We start from the raw sequence: 20,259 nt of genomic DNA, 5'->3' as shown, positions 1-20,259 counted from the left end.
TATTAAGGAATGCTAGGGAAGGGGCAGAATTAGGAAAGCCAGATTTAAATTGGGATGCATTGCCTCTGATATGTGAGTACCTTATTCTTCCCTGCCCATGGAGACACCGAGACAGAGACCATAACTTCCACTAAATCAGTGGAATCCTACACATACTGGATAGAAGCATTAACGTGACCTTGTAATCTCTTCTGTTTCTTCCTGTGTACTGTGAGTTCCTTAATAGGATATTTATGTGCTGTGCACAATCTTTCCTCTTATTTTTTTCTTAATATAAATCAACTGCCTTTATTGAGAATGAAAATTTAATAACAAGTTACAGATCCAAATGAATCAACAGCTCTAACAGGTTGAAAGAGAGTTTTGTCCAGTTGACTCATTTGGATTATCAAATTCTGAAGGCATATACTGCAGTTCATGGATTTTATGATGCTCAGGATGGCACTGGCCTCATCCAGGAGGTAAGTGACGATGCCTAATTAATGACAAATGGTTCAGACACATATTCACTGTAGCTACTGTAGACTTTGAGCTGAAGTCAGCAATTTACCTTTCTTCTTGGTTCATAAAACACTGTTTTGAGCTCCACTAACACACAGCTAATGATCGTGTCTTTAGCAGTCTTTGAAAATCAGTCACCTCTGCCCCTGAATTAGTTTTAAAAAAGACAGGAAAGTCTGAAAACCTTTAGTCCTGTGATCAGTCTGCAGCTCTGTTCTTCAAGCCCTGTTTCACCCTGTAGGGTGAGGGATGAGTTTCTCCCCTCCTGCTGGTCTGCATGTTTGAGGTCCAGAATTCAGTCTCAACCATGTTGTTCGCTTTTATTTGTAAGTTTTATGGCTAGATTCTGGATATTGACTGCTTCTCCTCAGAGGAAGATTTCCCAGCATAAAGGAGTCCCCGGTGGCACTGTACTACTACATAGATACTACTAATGCATCCATCAGCAAATTATCTAGACAACAATTACAAAAATGAGTCGGGTAGTGCAAATGATTGATTGTTTTCAGTGCAGTAGCTGAACTGAGGAAGTAGAGATGAGTCTTACTTTAGGGTCACTGGACATAGCAGTGTGCTTTTTTTCTCAGACAGAATGCAAAATGAGCACTCACCTGTATGTGGCACTGCAGTTCAAACTCAAATCTCACTTGCATATTAGGAATACTTATTCCATCTGCCAGGAGACAGTTCTGCTTCCAGCTTTTTCAGGCCATCACAGCAGAGGTCAGCATTTGCAAGTGCAATTTCCTGTATGGTTGTGACACTAATGTGAAAAATAAAAATCTCCCTGGAACTCCTTTTGAAATTAAATCTACATTTTTAATAGCTTCCCTATGGCTCCTGCTGTGCTTTTCAGCAAACATGTACTGAGACTCTGTATGAGATTTGCCTTAGTCTGCACTTTAAAAACACTGCTCTTCATCTCTTGTAAGGTCAAGTGAATTTTATTGGATGAGCCATACTGCTGAAAGTTCTCTCACCTATCTGTGTTACTCATCAAAAGACTTTGCAAAATGATGGAGTTCAGTATGGTGATCTGAAATTTATTGTGAACAGACTCACTCCGATCAACTCTGACACAAAATAACGTAATATGGGGCCCTCTGCCATGCAAGAACAGTCTGATCTCAGCTCCTGAGATCTTCACATTGCAGCACAGCAGCTTTTAGGTGTCAGAGGAGAGAAGTTGTTTGATAAGGTAAGAATAGAGAAGAGGTTGCTGGAATAGTAGCAGTGCCTGGTAGGCTCCCCAGGAGGTCTGAGTTGTTTTGTCTTGCACAGGTGGAATTTCTGAATGCCTTCCCAATTCAGTATCTGGAAAAAAAAGTAAGGGAAAAAAGTAAGGTAGTGACCTGAGCACAAAGTACAGTAGGTAAATCCTCATTTAAAAAAAAAATAATCACAGTAAATTAAGTAGATTGAACTGGAAATATTGTATAATTATTCTGTAGCTAATAAAATATATCGCTTATGTTCTAGTTTGTCTTTGTTGAGAAAGATTCCTAGCACAATGTGGACATATCTGTGAAAAGTAATAGAATACCAAAGACATTCATGGACTTTGTATCAGTTATTAAGGACACCAGCTGATTTTTTTGGAGACATTAGGTCTTTGGGGTTGACTCTTCCTAGTGATTTATTAACATCAAGAGGAATTTAAACAACACGGTTTGATTGACTGTCCCATGGATGTGAGAATTCTTTGTCTCGTTTTCAATTACAAGCAGGTCGCAACGATCCCATAAATATCTGTAGAGGAAAACTTCAGAAAACAGCCAAGTGTCAGAATTATGTGCAATATCAGGCTTAGAACTCAGCCTACACAAAGTTAATTGTTATGTGTTTTTTTGGTTTTTTGTTGTTTTGCTTTTTATATGAATTGAAGATTTTGTTAATTATTATTAGGTCTTTTTTTAAAGGATAGCTAGTGCTAACCTGAAGCTAATATTCCAGTGTGAAATTGCCACAGGCATCATATTAGACTTTATTATTCATATTATCATTTAAAATGATCTTCTGAATAACTTCTTGTAGCATTTTCAAAAGAACACTACTAAAATGAATTAAAAGAGCAAGGGGACCAATAGCTACTATAAAGACAATATTGTGTTATGGAAACAATGCTATAATGTTAAAATTCAAGCAATTCAGAATCAATTGGAGGATGTGTTGCAATTATAGGGTAAGTTTGGCTCTCCAGGTTTATGACTTGAGTTTCCAGTTGATATGAGTCTCTTGAGTAACATTGGAAGTGATTTATTTTCACAGTGCCTCACTTTCCCTTGTAAAACAAGCAAAACATTCTCCAACTTGCCATTCGAATCTACCATGGAAATACCTGGGATAAACTAAGACATTGAGACAAAGGAAGTCAGCACTCCAGACTGACAGCAAAAGAAAGAACTCAGTTATCAATTTCTCCATATGTATAGCTGTGTGAACACATACACACTTATTTCTGGATACTGCATATGACAAATCCAGTAATCGAATTAACGAGACAAGGAGACACAAACCTCCAAGTACCGGCTTTAGCACTGCATTAATTTTAGACTCATATCTCCTCTAGTTCTAGTTTTCCATTGAAGAAAAGCTATGTACTTACATATTGGACCACTACTAGATTATTTTTCCATTTGTATACAAGTGAAAACAATTCCAGACTTTGACCTTGCATCTCAATGAGTTCCCAACAAAGGAAGTTATTCCATGGCAATTTTGCTATTGACTTCAAAGGTGGCCAAATTACTTCTGCCTTCTTTCCCTGTATTTCAGATGATGCAGGAAGGTAATATCCAACTGCAGCAGCATAGGGCATTTAAAGAATGACAAAAAAAATGGAGATGCCTAAATGCAAAGTGCATTAACTATGCATTTTGTCAGCGATCTGTGTCTGGGAGTCCCATCCAGTAGAATTCATAGAATAGAGAATGGAGGAATAAGAGATGCAATTGCAGCTCATATCAGGTGAGCATAATAGATGATTGAAAAATGTCCCATGGAGAAGAGAGAAGAATCTTCTGATAGTCTTTCAAATGAGGACAAATGAAACTGCTATTCAGAGAAGACACAATGAAATCAAATTCCTTAGGCAGGGAACATGTGAAAAAATCATGAAGATGAAAAAAACTGCACAATACTTCATAAAGAAATACACCAATATACACAAAGAAGGCATATGTTAGAGGACTCTACTGAAAAGTCCCAAACACCTGAGGAAATTATAAAATTAAGGTTTATCAGTACTATAAAGCTATAAAAGTATAATGCAATAGAAAAGCAGTCATAACCAGAACAGTTTTAAGAAAATGAACTGTTAGGAAAAGAGGAAAACAAAGTCAAAGACAAGAAAACAGATGTATGCGTAATGTAATCTGGAAAGAAATAGGAACTGAGATTAAAAGCTAAAAGAGAATCTCAGAACAAAAATGATTAAGTATAAATGAAGGCTGGAAATCAGAAGATTCATAGCTTGTGGGTGCTACAGTGTTAGAAACATTTCTGAAAAGAATGATGTGACAGGTGCCTATAATGACCAAAGACTGTGCTTGATGATTCTGGAGTTCACATTTCTACTGTTTAACCCCAAGAAAAGTGAATGTCTATATGTGGATTTCCACTTCAGTATGTAGTCTATATATATAGTTGTCCAATCCTCTTCAGGTATATTGGAAGAGGTGTTAATTTTGCATTTCTGAATCTACTGCCTTTGTAAGATTGAAGTATGGGGAATACAAATTAACCTACCACTGCAGGAAGCAGATTTACACCTATATGCAATTAGTGGAAGCAATGGGCCTGGTTTAAAAATTGCAGTGTCTCAGTGCCTTTACCTCCGAGTACCTTCAAGTTTTACAGTAGCAGCAACGCATAAAGACAGCAGCAGCTGGCAACTGGCAGAAAGCTTTTCCCTGTCTTGAAATACATATAACTGCTAAACGAAGAACAGTAGTTTCATAGACTAAAGGTATTAAAGCCTGTGGCATTAAAGGGATCTCTGATTAACAAAAGCCAAACAATTGAAAAGACTATCTTGTACACACACAAGAACAAATTCTTTTTACTGCAATCCTTCAGTTCCCACAGTCTCATCCAAACTGAATTGAAATGAGAGCCTTCAGGCAGACTTCCATTAAACAAAAACTCTTAAAAGTAGAATGCAAAATTTAATTATAGTGTAACAAATGTGTACCTTTCATCTATGACGCTTGTACTCTGAATTTTTTATAGTCAATTATGATTATATAATCTATAAAGAAGAATAACCAAAGTGCTATAATGAAAAGAAAAAGCTTAAGAAGCAACATGTAAGATATCACCAGTAGCACAAAGCAGCATAACAGTAGTACCCTATACAATATCGTTTCTCTTGTGTCTGGTGTTTAGATTGTTGAGATAGAGGTGCTGGCAGTAACACTCTGAATTCGCACAGATTTATTCTCAATGACTAGTGCTCGTTGAATCATTTTTGGAAAACACATCATGAATCCAGATACCTGGAAATAAAAGGAGTGACTCTCATAACTAAATCCGTTAATCACATTTAAGTGAAATCCTTACTTCGCAGGTCATTAATACATCATTTTCAAAAAGCTTTCAAGAATCATTATTTCCTTCATTTACATATCAGTTCATTCTTTTATTCATTTGCTCATTTATTCATTCATTCATTTGGATCCCAGCCTTCTCTTCCACAATTTTTAGTTGCATAATGAAACAATTCTAAAAAGTATGTGAAGTGCATGATCAAAGCCATGGGATAATTTCTATTCTGTCAGTGAGCAACAAGACCGGGACATTTCAACCTGAAAAGATGTATCTAAGAGAGAAAAACAACAGTGTAGTATCAAGGATGATATAGAGATGATAAACAGGGAGCCTATCCTCCACTTTTTCCAATACAATAAATCAGGAATATCAACTGAAACAAAGACTTAACTTCATACATTGCACAGGTAAGCTGAAGAATTTCGCAGTAGGACATGGGAGATAGTAAAAAATACACAGACTCAAAGAGTGAATGAACAAAGTCACTGAACAAAGTATTCCAGGCCTCTTAAACCAACAGATGCCATCACATCAAAAGTGTGACTATCCAAGACTGTACTGGAAGAGCAGACGTATATGGCTACTTGTTTATACTCTTTTCTCTGGTGTCTGCTATTGACTGCTAGCAGAAACAGAAACCTACACAGTCACTCTGCTGCAGACACAACCTATTAGAAAATTAGAGAACTGTCCTAACTGCATTTACCACAAATTCAACACAGCTTAAGGGGAGCACTCTAAAACTGCAAGAAAATAGAAATCTGACATATTTGGTCCAGTCTCTCTGTATTGCCTATGATCCCACATCAGATCTACAACAAAAAACTTTATGGTGATTAAGTGAACTTTTTGTCACGTATTTTCTCACATATAACAGCTACAATATACCTCAAGTTTACATTTGTATAGTGCTTTTTTCATCTCTAATCTACTGTAAAGAAGTAACATATCTAAAAGTCATGATTCCTGCTGTAATTCTTATAAAGAATCCAGTTCATGTTCAGAATCTAAACACAGGATAATAAAATCTCCCCTTGGTTCCTTTAATCTATGCTAACATTTCTTATTACTTTTCAGGCAAAAGAGTATTATCAGTGCACAATAATGTTTTTAGTTCTGCCTTTTGAGATCCCTCACCATTGAGAACCTGAATGATGTTCTATATATTTCCCTTTTTAATATGATATTCACTTGCATGTTCAGCTAACCTTAGACTCAGAAGATTATTTCCACAGATAGTCAACATCCATCAAAACATCTTTCAAAGAATGCCTACTGCTACTGTACAGAGAATTTTTACAAACTTTAATGTTCTTAAGTAATAGTATGGAAAGGAAATAAAGGAAAATATGATTGCAGACAAACTGACAGTTTCATCTAAATGCTTTTTTTTGTTCTAATGTTGAACCATAGAGTGTTACATGTCCTCCAACAATCCCCATGGATATCAATTGCAGATGCTAAGATCGAATATTCTAGTATGAGAACTGAGTTACATGAATGTATCAAAGAAGTTACATTGACTTTTCTGACAGCTGTCTCAACCAGGAGGCCAAGGAGGAAACAAAACAGAACTACTGATGAGATCTGAGATTTATTATCACAGCTTTTTTGGAAAAATCTATGAAACCACATCAGTTCCAGTGACTGTTCTGTCCTGCCTGTCAAAGCACTTGTGATAAGGCTAAATTCTCTGCAACTTTTGATGTATAGAGGAATTCTGTGTTTATTCCTGTTTATCTCCTGAAATGCAGTTTCTTTCACTCCCTCTATGTTTATTTCCTTTTGCTTTCCACTCCATACATACTCCACTTGGTACAACTGGTACCTCAGTAGAGAAAGTAAGTTATCCAGGGTAACCAGGAAACCAGGTCTCAAGCATCTCAGGTCACTTGAATGCACTTAGTCATTTACTCTGGCAAAAAATACCCAAGAATTGAGCCCCAGGTTCAACTAACACAGGGCACATGTCTGAACATGAGTGCTAACCTTGCAGGGTAATGTCCTAATTGCTTTTAGCGAGTGATTTTCTAACATAAAACTACTATCTTTTCAAAAGTGGCATGTGAATTTCCATACAGCACCCATATGTTTGACTTAAACTATCATTTCATGGAAATGTTTATGATTGCTCAAGTGGGGACTGTAATGGGGTGCAGATGTAAGAGGTATTTACAGATGAATGTAGCTCATAGACCTAGTTCACATACTGGAAACATTTCTCATGTATTTTTCTTTACAATGCAGTTAAGACTCCAGTCCACAAGTGTACAGAATTTGCAACTCTTCTTGGGTAGATCATGCTATTTGAGGAGAATGGTATGGCAAAATGTGCTAATCAAACACATTTTATAGACTTTCTGTAAGTGAAACAGTGCTCTTCTTCAGGTCAGATTGGACTTTATTTTCAGAAGCACCAGGGGTTCACTGTTTCCCATTCTCTAATATTTGTTCAGAATTAAAAATGCAAGTTATCAAATTGTATGTGTACATACTAAAAGGTGACTATGTACATTAAAAACATTTGTCAGCAAGAACTTTTTGTATCCATCACTTTAGTTCAACATGTTAGTAAGAAGATGACAGAGAATCACAGAATCATTGAGGTTGGAAAAGGTCTCTTAGATCATCTAGTCCATATACATGAAAGATTCCAATCTGCTTAGGCTTGTGTTTTTTGCCAAGTAGCATGCCGTAACTGTGGGATATGTCCAACTAATATTTAACTGGAAGAAATCTTACAGATGCATCAGGATGACTTTCATGGAGCAGTTAAAATTATCTATGTTTGTTTCACAGTGATTGTCAGAGTATAGTTTAATAATTAATTTTTTTCAAGAATTGCCTACAAGCCAGAACATAAACCCTTGCTTTTCTTGATGAATATTAATACAATTATCTTAGGTCCTATGGATAGCAAAATGTTAGGGCTAATGAACTAAAGCGGATGATCAGAAGGAAAAATCAGATTTTTTGTTTGTGCTTATGTGCACGATATGCCCTATCCTGGAAGACAGTCGAGTTCACGTTGAACGGGGCTACCGCGGGGCTCAGCACTGCGCCGGCGCGCCCATCAGGGCCATCGCAACGCCGCCGCCCTCCCGCCAGGTGCTCGCAGAGGACGCCCCGGGGCGGGCTGCGCTCGGCGCCGCGGGAGGGCGGGAGCCGCCGCAGCGAGGCAGCGCGGCACGGGCGAGGCGGTGGCGGGCCGCGTTGCCATGGCAGCGCTGCCCCAGCCGAGGGCTTAGGCGGGAGGCGGCTACGGGCCGCAGGGGGCGCCTCGCGGTCGGGCCCCGCCGGGAGGCGAAGGGGTTAAAGCAGGCGGGTGTGCTTGGCGCCGCGGGGATCGCTTGCAGGCGGGCGTGGGGATGAGCCGTCGGCGGGGGCTGAGGGTGTGAAGCCTCCGCTCTCTCTCCGGGCGGAATGGAGCCTGCTGCGGAGGATGGGTGTTATGAGGAGGCGGAGGAGGTGAACTGCTACGACTTCGAGCCCCTGCCGACGTTGCTGGAGGACGAGGTGAGTGTGGCAGGTGCGGGGACGGAGCCGGTGCGGCAGTCCCTGCGGGCATCCGAGGTGAGGCGGCCTCGGGCCCCGGTAGCCCCGGCCCCTGCCTGCGCCGCGGCACGGCGGGCAGCCCCAGCGGAGCTCGGCGGTTGCCCGGCACGCCGGCAGCGGCCAGGCCGCGGTGACACAGCCGTTCTGCTCTGGCGCGAGCCCAGGGCTCCTTCGCCCCGTTATCTCAGCTCCCAAGTTGGGCTTGGCCCATCCCCTCCCCCTGCTCCATACAACAGCAAAGTCATGGTGCTCGAGGATGGGGCGTCTCGTTTCTGGCTCCTGGTGTGGCTGTGCACTAACAGCAGTTATGAAGTGTGTTTCTTTGTAGTAATCGATCAAGGGTGATTTCTTAAAAGGGTAAAAGTATAGCACCAACTTGGTCCTTGTACAGCCATTTCTTACTGCCCTGTGTAAAAACATCTTTGTCAGGAGGGAATAAAAAAATGTGTAAAAAGCTATTGCATCTGTTTCTTTATTGTGCTGAATTACCTGTAGCTGGTTCTGCAGTCAGCTTTGCGTGGGTGTGCTCGGTTTTGCACTTGTTTGTTTGTTTGCTCTCACTTTGTTTTCTGTATCCTTTCATGTGAAGTGTTCCTGAATGTTTGGGTAAGTTGATTAAACTTGGAAGTGAAACTTTGGTAAGCCATATATGAGTGGCTCGTTTCCCAGAATGAACCTTATAAAGCTCTCATTTGGTGTTTCAAGAACCCCAACTGAATCAGGATGTAGAGGTGTTTGAAATGAGAAGTCCCCACAGACTCCATAAGTAAACTCCTGGCTCAGCAGTTTCATGCTTCTGGTAGAATCTGACCCAACTCTTCTGATCTTGACCTAGGGTTTGTGTTTATCACTCATTTGGATACTCTTCCTCATCTTAGCGCTCGGTGTAGGCCTTCTCAGGCTGGTCCATGCCAAATACAAAAGGAAGCTGGCAGTGGCCTCCTCTTTACAGGTTCACTTAAAAGCCAGAAGTGGAAGAAGATCTGTTCTTTCTTCTATGTGAGGAAGACCTGAGCCCATTTCTCTCGATGCAGTCTGTGATTGTGGATTCCCATCAGTCCCTTCTGTTTAGCTTTTCCAAACACTTTAATGTTTTCAAATATTCTTGTTGAGAGAATGATCACCTATCACCTGGAGATTAGAGAACTTTTTTCTTAAAGGGACTCCTTTGAAGAGTATTCAACTGACTTATGCAGGCAACAAAATGTTTTTCTTCAGCTCTGATTAATTTAATGAATTATATTTGCCATGTTTTCCATGATTCTAGAACAGAGTGTTGATATCTTGATAACAGAACTCGGCATTCACAGTCTTCTGGCACCTGAAGTACTCCTAGATGCTTAGTCATTGAGTGGGAACTGTGGTGTATGTGGTTTACAGCATTCAGTGTGCGAAGCAGGAAAGTGCCTGGGCAGATGAGTAGGAAATACTGGTGGTGACAGTGTATTTAAATTGTCTTTCCTGGCTGGGACTTCCTTTATATGAAACTCCTTAATATTTCATTTAAAATTTTTAAGATGTTGTCTGTGTCCAATTTGTTTTCTCTTTGTTTTCTCTCTGCTTTTTTGCATATGCTAGTGCACTGCATTATACTTTTGAAGAAAATACAAGGGAAAACTGTGAACTAAAGTGGTGAATTGAAGTATGATTATTTAACCTATTAACTTTTCATAGTTATAATACAATAATGTCTTTTGCAAGTATCTTTTCCTGATAATGAGACAAGTGAGGAAAGGTGTCTGTAACAGTGGTAAGTTTTCCTGTAGATTTTCCATAGACCAAAATATTGCAGTTATGGCTTGCTAGAAGCTTCAACTTGCTAGAAGATGCTGAGTTACGTTCTGAAAAAATATTTGTTTATTTTTCCTCAGTGAAAACTTGTTTCTGCATAGCTTTGATTAGGGAAACTAAGTAAACATATGTCTCAATATTTTCAATGCTTCATTCTCTGAAAGGTTGTTGCTGTGCTGCAGTAGCAACTTTGGTAGCTAAGGTTGTTCAGTGTGGTCATTTGAGAAATGCAGCGTTTCCATGAAGTAAATAGCTTTGTGCCCTTTGAAGGAAAGGTTTACTGTGTAGCTTTTGTTGTTGTTTGTTGTCTTTCTTTGTTTTTTGTTTTTTGTTTTTTTTTATCTTTATCAGTCTGTCCATTGCTGAAAGAAGCTACTGAATATGAATTCAGCATTCTTAGGCCTTTTTTTTTTTTCTTTTTTTCTTTTTTCTTTTTTCTTTTTTTTTAACAAAACTTTCCCTTTCCCTGGAAAGAAGATAAATTTATCTGGCATGAGATCATCTTCTTTCATTTGCACCTCAGTACAAAGATGGTTTTGTGGCTTTAAGCATAGATATTGCTACTGGTGATTGGTATCAGCTCAAGAACTCAACTCACGCTTGACTCAAAAGAAGTTCTATCAAGTCCTGGTTGTGAATGCAAATTAATATGGAGATTCTTCCAAACTTTACAGGCTATGTTTATTTCTTATAGTGTCTGTAAACTGAGCCTTTTGTCTCCATATGCATGTGATGGACAAAATGATTTTGCATCTAATGAAATATTCTTTGCAGCTTTGATAAATGCCATCATGTCACATAGTTGTTTAGCTCTATGGTCCTAAAAGAATTAAAATAACTGGCTCATTGCTTTGATCAAAAAATTACATTGTGCTAGAACAAGCAGTCTGTCTTTCTTTCCCAAATCTGTCCTCATCTACCAGCATGGTCATCTTCAAAACTTGATGTTTTTATGGCCAGCTCCTTTTCATATGTTTGTGTTTTCAAATTTAGGAACCTCTGTGCTGCCTTTCATGCTTGAAAGGAATTCCCCATAAAAACATGCAAAGTTTTCTTATCCATCCTCAAAATCCAATGGCAGCATTACGCATACAATGCTGAGGACAGCACAGAGAAAATGAGATTGTCGTTCTCGTGTACCTGAGCTGTAACAGCTTTTGCTCTTCTGTGTTGTGTTGGACTGAGCTGGGTGAGCGCTGATGGCACTGCACTAATTCTTCTATTAGTGAATTAATACATCTTTAGGCTGGTGAAAACTTCAATATTGAAAATAAAAGTTACAGTTGCCAAATAATAGTAAGCATGATTCATTTCCTACTTGTTTTTTTTTTCCTCAGTTGTTAAGCATAACTTAATAATTAAGTTGTTATTGCTTTAGAATAAAAGCAAAATAAATTTTGGTTTTAGGATTGGTCCTTTTATAAAGGATATTATGAATGGAGTACTTCTTCCTCTGAAAAATGTGTCAACAAACTTTCTCTGTCAGTAAATAATAATAGAAATCCTGATGTTTTCCAATAATGAGGTACATAATGTCAGTTATAGCTCTGTTTTTCAAGCTTCCCATGCTTAAAAGTTCAAACCACTACAATTCAGTTTGCATTCTGTTTGGCTGACATTGAGATACTTTCCTTTCTATATGTCAAGTAATATTTGGTTGCATCTTTAATTCAAGTTATGCTTACTATCTTTCAGAAAGTGTGGTCTTTAGTCTTAATGTCCTTGCTGTAAGCATATGGTGAAGGGAAGGAGATTTAATGTTTTAGGACAATAGCTTAGAAACTAACTCTCTGAACTGTCTTGATCCTGAGAGCACTGGGAATAGTGGACAACTGAAATGCTTGGTTTTTATGTCTAAGAACACTTTTCCTACAGCATGTTGGACTTTTGAGGATTTATTAAATGATCTACACCACTACACTTCATAACAGCATCATTTATAAGACAGGCCAGTTTAGAGGGTACTTTTTCACTGTTAGGGAAATTTTCACTGTGAAGGGAATTTAAAAGGAGTTTATCGAAAACCACCTGGGAGAGTCTAAGGAAGGCATGTGTTAAACAAAATGTTTTAATTTCATTTCTCTGCTTTTACCTCTGAATGGTCTGTTTCCTTAACTTTGATGCAGTGTTTATGTAACTTACATAATTCCTATAGTAAGTCTATTTTTGATGTTAACATACTGTGATACCTTTGTTTGGATTAACTGTGCTTCTTGGAGACTTCTTGTGTTAAAAGCAGCATAGAGAATTTTATGTTTCTTGGGGTGTTAATCAGTGTCCTGAAAAGTCTCAGAACTTGCTGGAAATATTACTTGTAGTCACTTGTGTCAAATGTAATCTATGATACCAAAAGTAATGTCATGAAATGTGGAGTAATTTATGAATTCATGTCTTGGCAGGAGAATGTGTCCCTTGCTGATATTTTGTCACTGCGAGATAGCTGTCTTAAAGAGCAAGATATTTGGGCAATTTGCCTGGAGTGTTGCCATTCTCTGAAGAGCATTGCCCATTCTGCAATCTTCCAGACTCTTTGCATCACTCCCGACACTCTAGCTTTTAACACCAATGGCAATGTATGCTTCATGGAACAACTCAGTGGTAAGTATTTGTGTTTCCAGGCAATTTGTTTTAAAACTATGGGAACTCATAGTGAGAGTCTGTAGTAAAGCATTCTAGTCTATTCGGAAGACTTAAAATTAAAATAAAGAAGAAGAAAAAAAAGACTTATTTAGTTATAGAGATCTGCACGAAACTGTGTGCTCGGTTTGTGATTGATCAATAAAGACTTGTATGAGTTTGGATAGAAGACTCATCATAGTTACTTTAAGACTTGTCCAGGTTAGTTTAATGTATCTCCATCTCCTACATAGGTTTTTTGTCAGTGTATCTGCATGCCATGTCCTTGTTTGCATGGAATTGGTTTCCTTTGTTTTAAGTAACTTGTCTTAACTTGAAGTTTGGATAGGGAGAAAAGCTGGCTTTATATTCATAAGGGGATATGTATGAAAGACTTATTGCAGGGGATAAATCCAGTGGATTAAAGACTCCTCTAATATTTTTGCTTGCAGCTGGGAAAGAAAAATTGATTTCTTCATAAAAGTTTTAGTCTAATTGAATAGCTGGCAAACAACTGATCCAGGAATTTGCCCTATTCAAGTATTTAAGATGTGTGATTATGGGAATTCCTGTATAATGCAGGTGATGTACAAATGTTTTGTTCTCTGATGTCATATTAATCTCTAAGGAAGTGTTTTGGTTTTTTTTCCCCCCGAGTTCTTACAATTGTGTTTTTCCTAGGAATGACTGGGGGAAAAAAAGCATATGTTGTTCCCCCTCCCCCCTCTCACACCCTTCCTCTCCCCTGTGTCCTTGAGTCTTTCTCTTACCCTTTCCCTCAAATCTTGTTGTTACTTTGTTAAAATACTGCTTGCTAGATAAGGCCCTTCTGGAAGCTGTCTTTTCTTGGTTTCTCATAGCTGTTACTTATGCATTTATTCTTCCAGAAGAAAATGATGACCTCTGGAGTTCCTTGCCAGTGAGAGAAAATGAACAGCCTGTCACCTCTGCTTTTACAGAGTGCAGGTTCTGTGCTAAGGAAAGTGACAAACATCCAGTAGGATATTCTGCCAAGGGCTCTGATATCTTCTTGTCTGTTCAAATCAGACAAATCTCTATTTTAAACACTATGGTTAAGGGATACAGAGAGCGTTACTGATTATTAAAAACTATACATTTGTACAGCCTTCAAACTGTTCCATTGAAAGAAGGAAACAAAGGTAGCTGCCATTTGTAAATGTCAAACAAGTCTTACACCATGGATCTGAGGTTACTGTCTTCACAATATGCATCTCGCTTCTGAAGTACAGACACAAAAGTTATATTAGAGCTAAAACTGTGATGAGTGTGTGATGTGTGTGTGTGCTGTTTTTTCTCCCTGTTGAGAAATTATCAACAGACTGTGATGTTACATGTATGCTTGTATGCAGCAGTAATTTCAGTTTCTCATAGGAAGTTCCTTTCTTCCTTCTTCAGCCTGCAGTGCTTCCTGCAGTAGCTTAGTTCTCTGCTAGGCAGCACCCGCATAAGGTATGTACTTCCTCCATATATTACAATAATTAACTATGTCTTGGCCCATGAAAGAGAAGGAAGTTAGCTTTTCACTTTGCTTTTGCTGCTTGAACCCAGGTCTGCAGTGGAAACTACCAAATGAAAATGTCCTGTTAACCAAATACAAGCCATAGCTGATTCATACCTACTTAGATGATAACTTGGTCCAAGCATAAAGGTCTGAAGACATGCCAGAAGTGGTTAGATGTGTTAAATAAATCTCTATGGGGTGTTTTATCTATTTTGTTTCATGGTTGAAAAGGTATAGTATCTTCTGGTAGAAAGTTTGCAAATAACGCTTTACTTGCAGTACTGGAAACGGATAACAAGTTCTTTGTAGACTGGGGGTGAGTGAACCAAAATGCTGTTGTTTCCTGTATATCAAATAGTAATACAAGTTTTATGGTACAAACTCAAATTAGTATGTTTTTTTATACAAGCACAACTACTAATTTCTAATCCAATACATTTTCTTTTCCTTTCAAAGATGATCCAGAAGGTGCCTTTGTTCCACCAGAATTTGATATCACCGGTAACACTTTTGAGGCAAGTTCATAAATTTCTGTAAAATAGTTGGATTTAACTTCTTCATTATTTTCACTGTGCTAAATGCTCAGAATTCTTGGTGTACAATCTTAAAACATCTTAAGATTATGAATGGGAAATTGTGCTTCTTTAGGAGCATGCCGTGTCTTTTGTAGTATTGAAAGGTATACTTAAAATTCTGTATTAGTTTTCTGTATAAACATTTGTTCACTAACTGTTAAAATGTGAGAATCTATTTTGACTGAATAACACATTGCCTTTAACCACAGCTGGTCCTATGTTACATTCACTGGTGTCCTTCATTCATTATATTTGCTTGTTTGGGGACTAGCCATGAACTTTTATGACTAAATATAAAATGTGTTTGCTATCTTCTTCAGTAAAATAATTCATGGAAGGGTAATCGGCAATATTATCTTTGGTTTAATGAAGAAGCAAATGACTATCTGTTGCTTTGCACTGCATAAATGCTCTACATTGTTAAATTAAATTAGATTTAAATTGTTTATACTAATTCATTAGCCTCCCAAATCAACCATCTCATTGCATACTGGAAGAGTGCTTGCTTGCTTAGCAGTATCTGTTGGTTTTTTGTACACTTTTTTTTTCCTAGCATGTGTTTTTTAGATAGAACATCTTACAGATTAAAGCACTTGAATTATCATCATTCAGTATATAAAATAATTGAGTCTACTTTGTACATGGTACTACATAAGAACCTTCTACCATTAGTTGTTTTTTTTTTTCATAGTCATTTTTATTTCCCTTTGTATTCCCTGAGGGGGAAAGGGTAAAATGAATTACATAGTACTGCAAGTTAGATGAGAATGATTAAGATGGGGGGGGTGACATGAGAGTAGAGAGAGAGAATGTGAAATTGCACAGGCGTGGAAGTTTAGGAATGCAGTGTTCTTCTCTGTTGCTGTGCTTTTTGAATGTAGTTATATAGATCATCAGAGTTGTATTGAAACTTTTTGTGCTCAGTATCCTGCTTGATCCCCAAGCTGGGATTTTCTGAGTTACTGACACTGGGAATCTGATGACACAGGGCTGCTCAGAGGAAGCCAGCTTTATGGAAAATAGAATAGTGTTTTGTAACTGAGGAAAGGAAGTTCTGAAGTGTGGTCTAAGGGAGATTATATTTCTGATTTTTTGTTATAATTCTGCTGCAGTTAAAAAATCCGCTGAAATAAATGTTCTCTGTACCTTGCTCCTCAAGAAGCCTGTAGGACCTGAGACAGACACTTTGAAGATTCGATCTTCAAGAGCTTGCATACTTTTTGCCCTTTTTCTGTCTCTAGGAGTTGCTGAACTCTGGTATGAGTATAACAAATAAACACACTGAAGAAGAGACACGGGTCAAAGTGAAATGGAGATCTGGGAAGACTAGGAATACAAAGTGACCTGAAATTTTAGTTCTGTGTGATATACAAGGCCACTATATTCATCTTGTATAAAACTCCTCTGCATACAGGTTTATTATTCGAATCTTCTCATATCGTAGTTCTTAGGAGCCTGTTAAGACTTCGGTGATTCCTAATACCAAGTACAGTGCAAGCAACAATTACATGGTCAGTGAAGGTTCTTTGAGTCAGGAGTGGCTCTGAACATTGACCCTTTTACTTTCTTTGCAAAGGCTGATGAAAGTACCTGAAGGTATGCATTCAACTGGAGGAGAAGCAATGTCATCGTGCTCTTTTCTGCAGTGAAATGGGGGGAAGGGCTGGGTATACTGATTTCTGTTCCTTGCCCTATTTCTTTATCTAACAAGTTGAGGAACCTTGCAAAGCAAAGCAAGAGACCAGTGCTACAAGCCTGACCTGTTGCCTCAGCTGTTTTCCGTTCAGCGATCCACAGTGGTGCAGAAGGCTGACAAATCACTCTTTTTCTCCTTTGAGGTGGAGGCATATCTGGGAATTGTGCCTCTTGTCTGCCAGGGGATGCTGAGTATTCATGGAATTCTCAAAGCTTTACCTGTTGCTGCTTGTAGCTTTGGTTCTTTTTAAAATATGTAGGACCTGATCAGATTTTGGCTGGAATCTACACTGACCTCAATTTGCTTTAGTAGTTTCTAAGATAGGAGGTAGGTCTGATCTTCAAGTTACATTTACAAGATTATAAACTACTGTGATACTTCCAAGGTAATTGTTTCTTTCTTGCTGATAATACTTAAATTTTCCTCTGTTTTTCAACAGTATTGATACATTTGTCTATTCCTTCATCCCTAGTTGTAATCTTCTATTATGCAGTAGTGGAATGGCATTGGTGTGTGCATACATGTCTGTGAGGAAACCCTCTGTGATTTTGCTTTCTTGGTACTGTAAGATTCAATTGCTCTATACAAATAAGCTGCACCTTCTATAGGTGCCTGTAGAGGCATGAAATCTTTTGTTAGTGCTTCTTCCTTGGTAATGGTCTTAGTTTTTTTGTTGAAGGAACGTTTCTATGGCTGTTCGCTTTCTGTTGTCAACAAAGTATACTAGTGTTTATATTGAAACTATTCGATGTCAGTATAAGGAGAGAATTAGTATTGGAACCACAGATTGTGTTTTTGGTGATCTTTGATTGCTACTAGTCTGGTGTCAAAGCTCAACTGATTTAAAATAGTAATGTCAGCCAGAGGTATCGCTTAATTCAAATGTGACCCATTTTGTGGCTTTGAAAATGGAAGTATACAATGCAGTTTGTATAGCTACTGGATGACTTCTCCCTCTTTAAACCTTTTTTTTTCTTAAAAAAAAAAAAAAGAAAAAAGAAAAAGAAAAAAGAAAAAAAAAAAAGTCCTTCAAATAAAGCTACAGTTATTTCAACAAGAGATGTTTTGTTTCCTGCTTTGTGAATTACTGATCCAGACCTCTAATGGAGTTGTGACTCCAGTCTAATTAGTTACTAAACTTAGCTGGCACTCACAAGTACACCAGGGCAATAGACACAGGAAACAAATTGAAATGCATTATTGTTCTGGTGTCTGAAACAACACTATTTAAAATTTCAGTTTCTGGTGAGTATTTTAAATAGCAAGAGATATAAAGCTTGCTCCTAAGGCCAATGCACAGAACTGAAAAGCATTGTAGTTATTTTTACATGCTTTCTTTTAGACTTGTGCTTTGTTTCATGACTTGTTCTCTATTTGTAAAGTGAGAACACCAACTTCAGTTACTGTTAATAGTAGGAAAGTAAAAGCTAGCTCTCAAGGACTCCTCTATTCCATACCTGATATTAACACCAGCTCTTTATGGAGAAGAACGTTAAGAAGAAAGTAGCTGTGAAAGGGGCCAATGGTGACGTGTGGCCAGGCTCATCATCTGGTGACTTTGTTAGTGCTGTCACTGTTTGAACCTGTGGGGCTGGAATAAAAGGGATGGAGGATGGATTGCTATCTCTGAGGGGTTTCAGAGGCCTTGAAAAGATTGTTGCCAAGCACTTGGATCACTGTTTAATAGGGTAGTTTTATCATGTCCTCTTCTTGCTGGTGTAAGAAGAAAAAAGTGTCTTATCACAATAAAAAAGAAAGCTGAACAGGTGCCTTTGTTCTCTGGGACCTCCTGGGTATCTATTCCTTTTAAATCTTTTCCTGTAATATTGCTATCTCCTTGCATGCTGTTGCTGTTACCGTTGTGCCTTAGAAACTGTGCTGTTAATGGTTAATGCTGTAAAAAGAGAGGGGAATGGGATAAACGAGAGAAATGTTTCTACCTTTCCTAGGAGATCATTTTTAGTGCTATGATCCATACTGCAATTCTAAAGAAGTGGATTATTTTACAGTACACTTAATATCATTTTTCCTTTTATTTTTAATACATATGCAAGTATGTGATGTTGTTGTGCTTGGTAAAAGCTTTCTTATCATGTCATCGAGCTGTTATTTGCCTGCACTGATGGAAAGATGCTATAGTAAATACTGGCCTTTTTTTTTTTTTTCTTTTAAGTTTTCCCTAGATCTTGAGCTAAGTCAGCTACAAATAAATGTCTGAGTATAAATGGCTAGTCTCAAATTATGTAATACTCTACTAGTGTGCTGTTGTAGGGAGTAGTATAGAATGTGTGGTTTTTCTGTTCTAGAAAAATCATGAAGAGATGGAGTTGCAAAAATGTTTCTTTTAAAATTGGTGTACTTGAATAATTTGCTAAGCATATGTATATTCATCTTTAGTGTAAACTGATTCTTTATTCCCTTCTCTAAATAGGAAAGGTTTTTCTTAATGAAAATCGTCCCATGTCTTTTTTTTTTTTTTTTTTTTTTTTGCTGTGGGCACTACAGTGCAGGACTTGTGAAATTTGACCAGTGGGAGGCACAACAGAAATAGCTAAATACTGGTGACTTCATTAATAGTTTTATTTCCATCGCTACAATAGAAACTGCCTCAGGTTAAAAACATTGGCTGTCTCAAACCAGTTTCAAGTAGCTGTTTGTCACTATCACAAAACTGCCATTGAGTCTGACACAGAGGTTCATTGTTACAGAACATCACATTTCTAAGATATGAGCTTTCAGTGAGATGAAGGACTAATGTCTGCCATGTATGAACTTGCATTTATAGTCTTTTAATAATATGGCTATTCAATTTCAGTTGTTCTAGTGAACCTCTAGAAATCAGTGAATTTTCAGTCTGCCTTTTTCTATGTCTGAAGCAGACTGGATAATGATTCTGTTTAATAACTTCTTTCATTATTTAGAAGTGATAAAATGCAGTAGTTCTGGGACTCAATATGCAGTAGTATTAAATTTTTTTCAGGTGTAAAAACTGGGGGGGAAATAAGGTGATACTGACTTAAATACTGTGCTACTATGGAAGGAGAGGGGAGAAGTATGGAATAGGCACCAGGAAGAGTGAAGCTCTGCTTCCATCTTCTCAGCTAGAACTTCTTGTTGCTTTTTGCTGCTACAGCAGGTGTGAGGCATGCAATAATCCCAGTGGTGACTGGAGTCAGATACAGTAAAGGCTGATTGCTGGCATTCTCTTTATTAAACTGTGACAACTGTTGACTTGAAGTTTTCAGTGGATTATAGATTATTTAGTCAACAAACCAACAAAAACTTTCAAGTGTCTCAACAACCTTATTTCAAATAGAGAAGATGAACTAAAGATATTTCAAGAGTCTCAATAGTTAAAATTCATGACTTTTATTGCTATGAGATGTGTCAAGACAGTTGGATTGTTATCTACCATGTTCATATAAACATTTTATATGCATATAAATGCATGCATT

General features: G+C 37.9%; 1 protein-coding gene across 1 annotated transcript in view; it reads left to right on the top strand.

Moving 5' to 3' along the window:
- The first annotated feature begins 8,381 nt into the window (after positions 1-8,381).
- Positions 8,382-20,259, top strand: part of KNDC1 (kinase non-catalytic C-lobe domain containing 1) — a 57,975-nt gene continuing 46,097 nt past the window's right edge. The window contains exons 1-3 of the mRNA XM_042862740.1: positions 8,382-8,565; positions 12,795-12,993; positions 14,990-15,048. Coding sequence (XP_042718674.1) covers positions 8,473-8,565; positions 12,795-12,993; positions 14,990-15,048 — 351 coding nt within the window. The 5' untranslated portion in view covers positions 8,382-8,472. The remainder of the gene's footprint in view (positions 8,566-12,794; positions 12,994-14,989; positions 15,049-20,259) is intronic.

The sequence above is a fragment of the Lagopus leucura genome, unplaced genomic scaffold (assembly GCF_019238085.1).
Source record: "Lagopus leucura isolate 7727_CA_CO unplaced genomic scaffold, USGS_WTPT01 Super-Scaffold_739, whole genome shotgun sequence".
In the NCBI taxonomy this organism is placed as follows: Eukaryota; Metazoa; Chordata; class Aves; order Galliformes; family Phasianidae; genus Lagopus; species Lagopus leucura.
The sequence above is the reverse complement of the archived record's forward strand: the minus strand, read 5'-3'. Positions and strand labels throughout refer to the sequence as shown.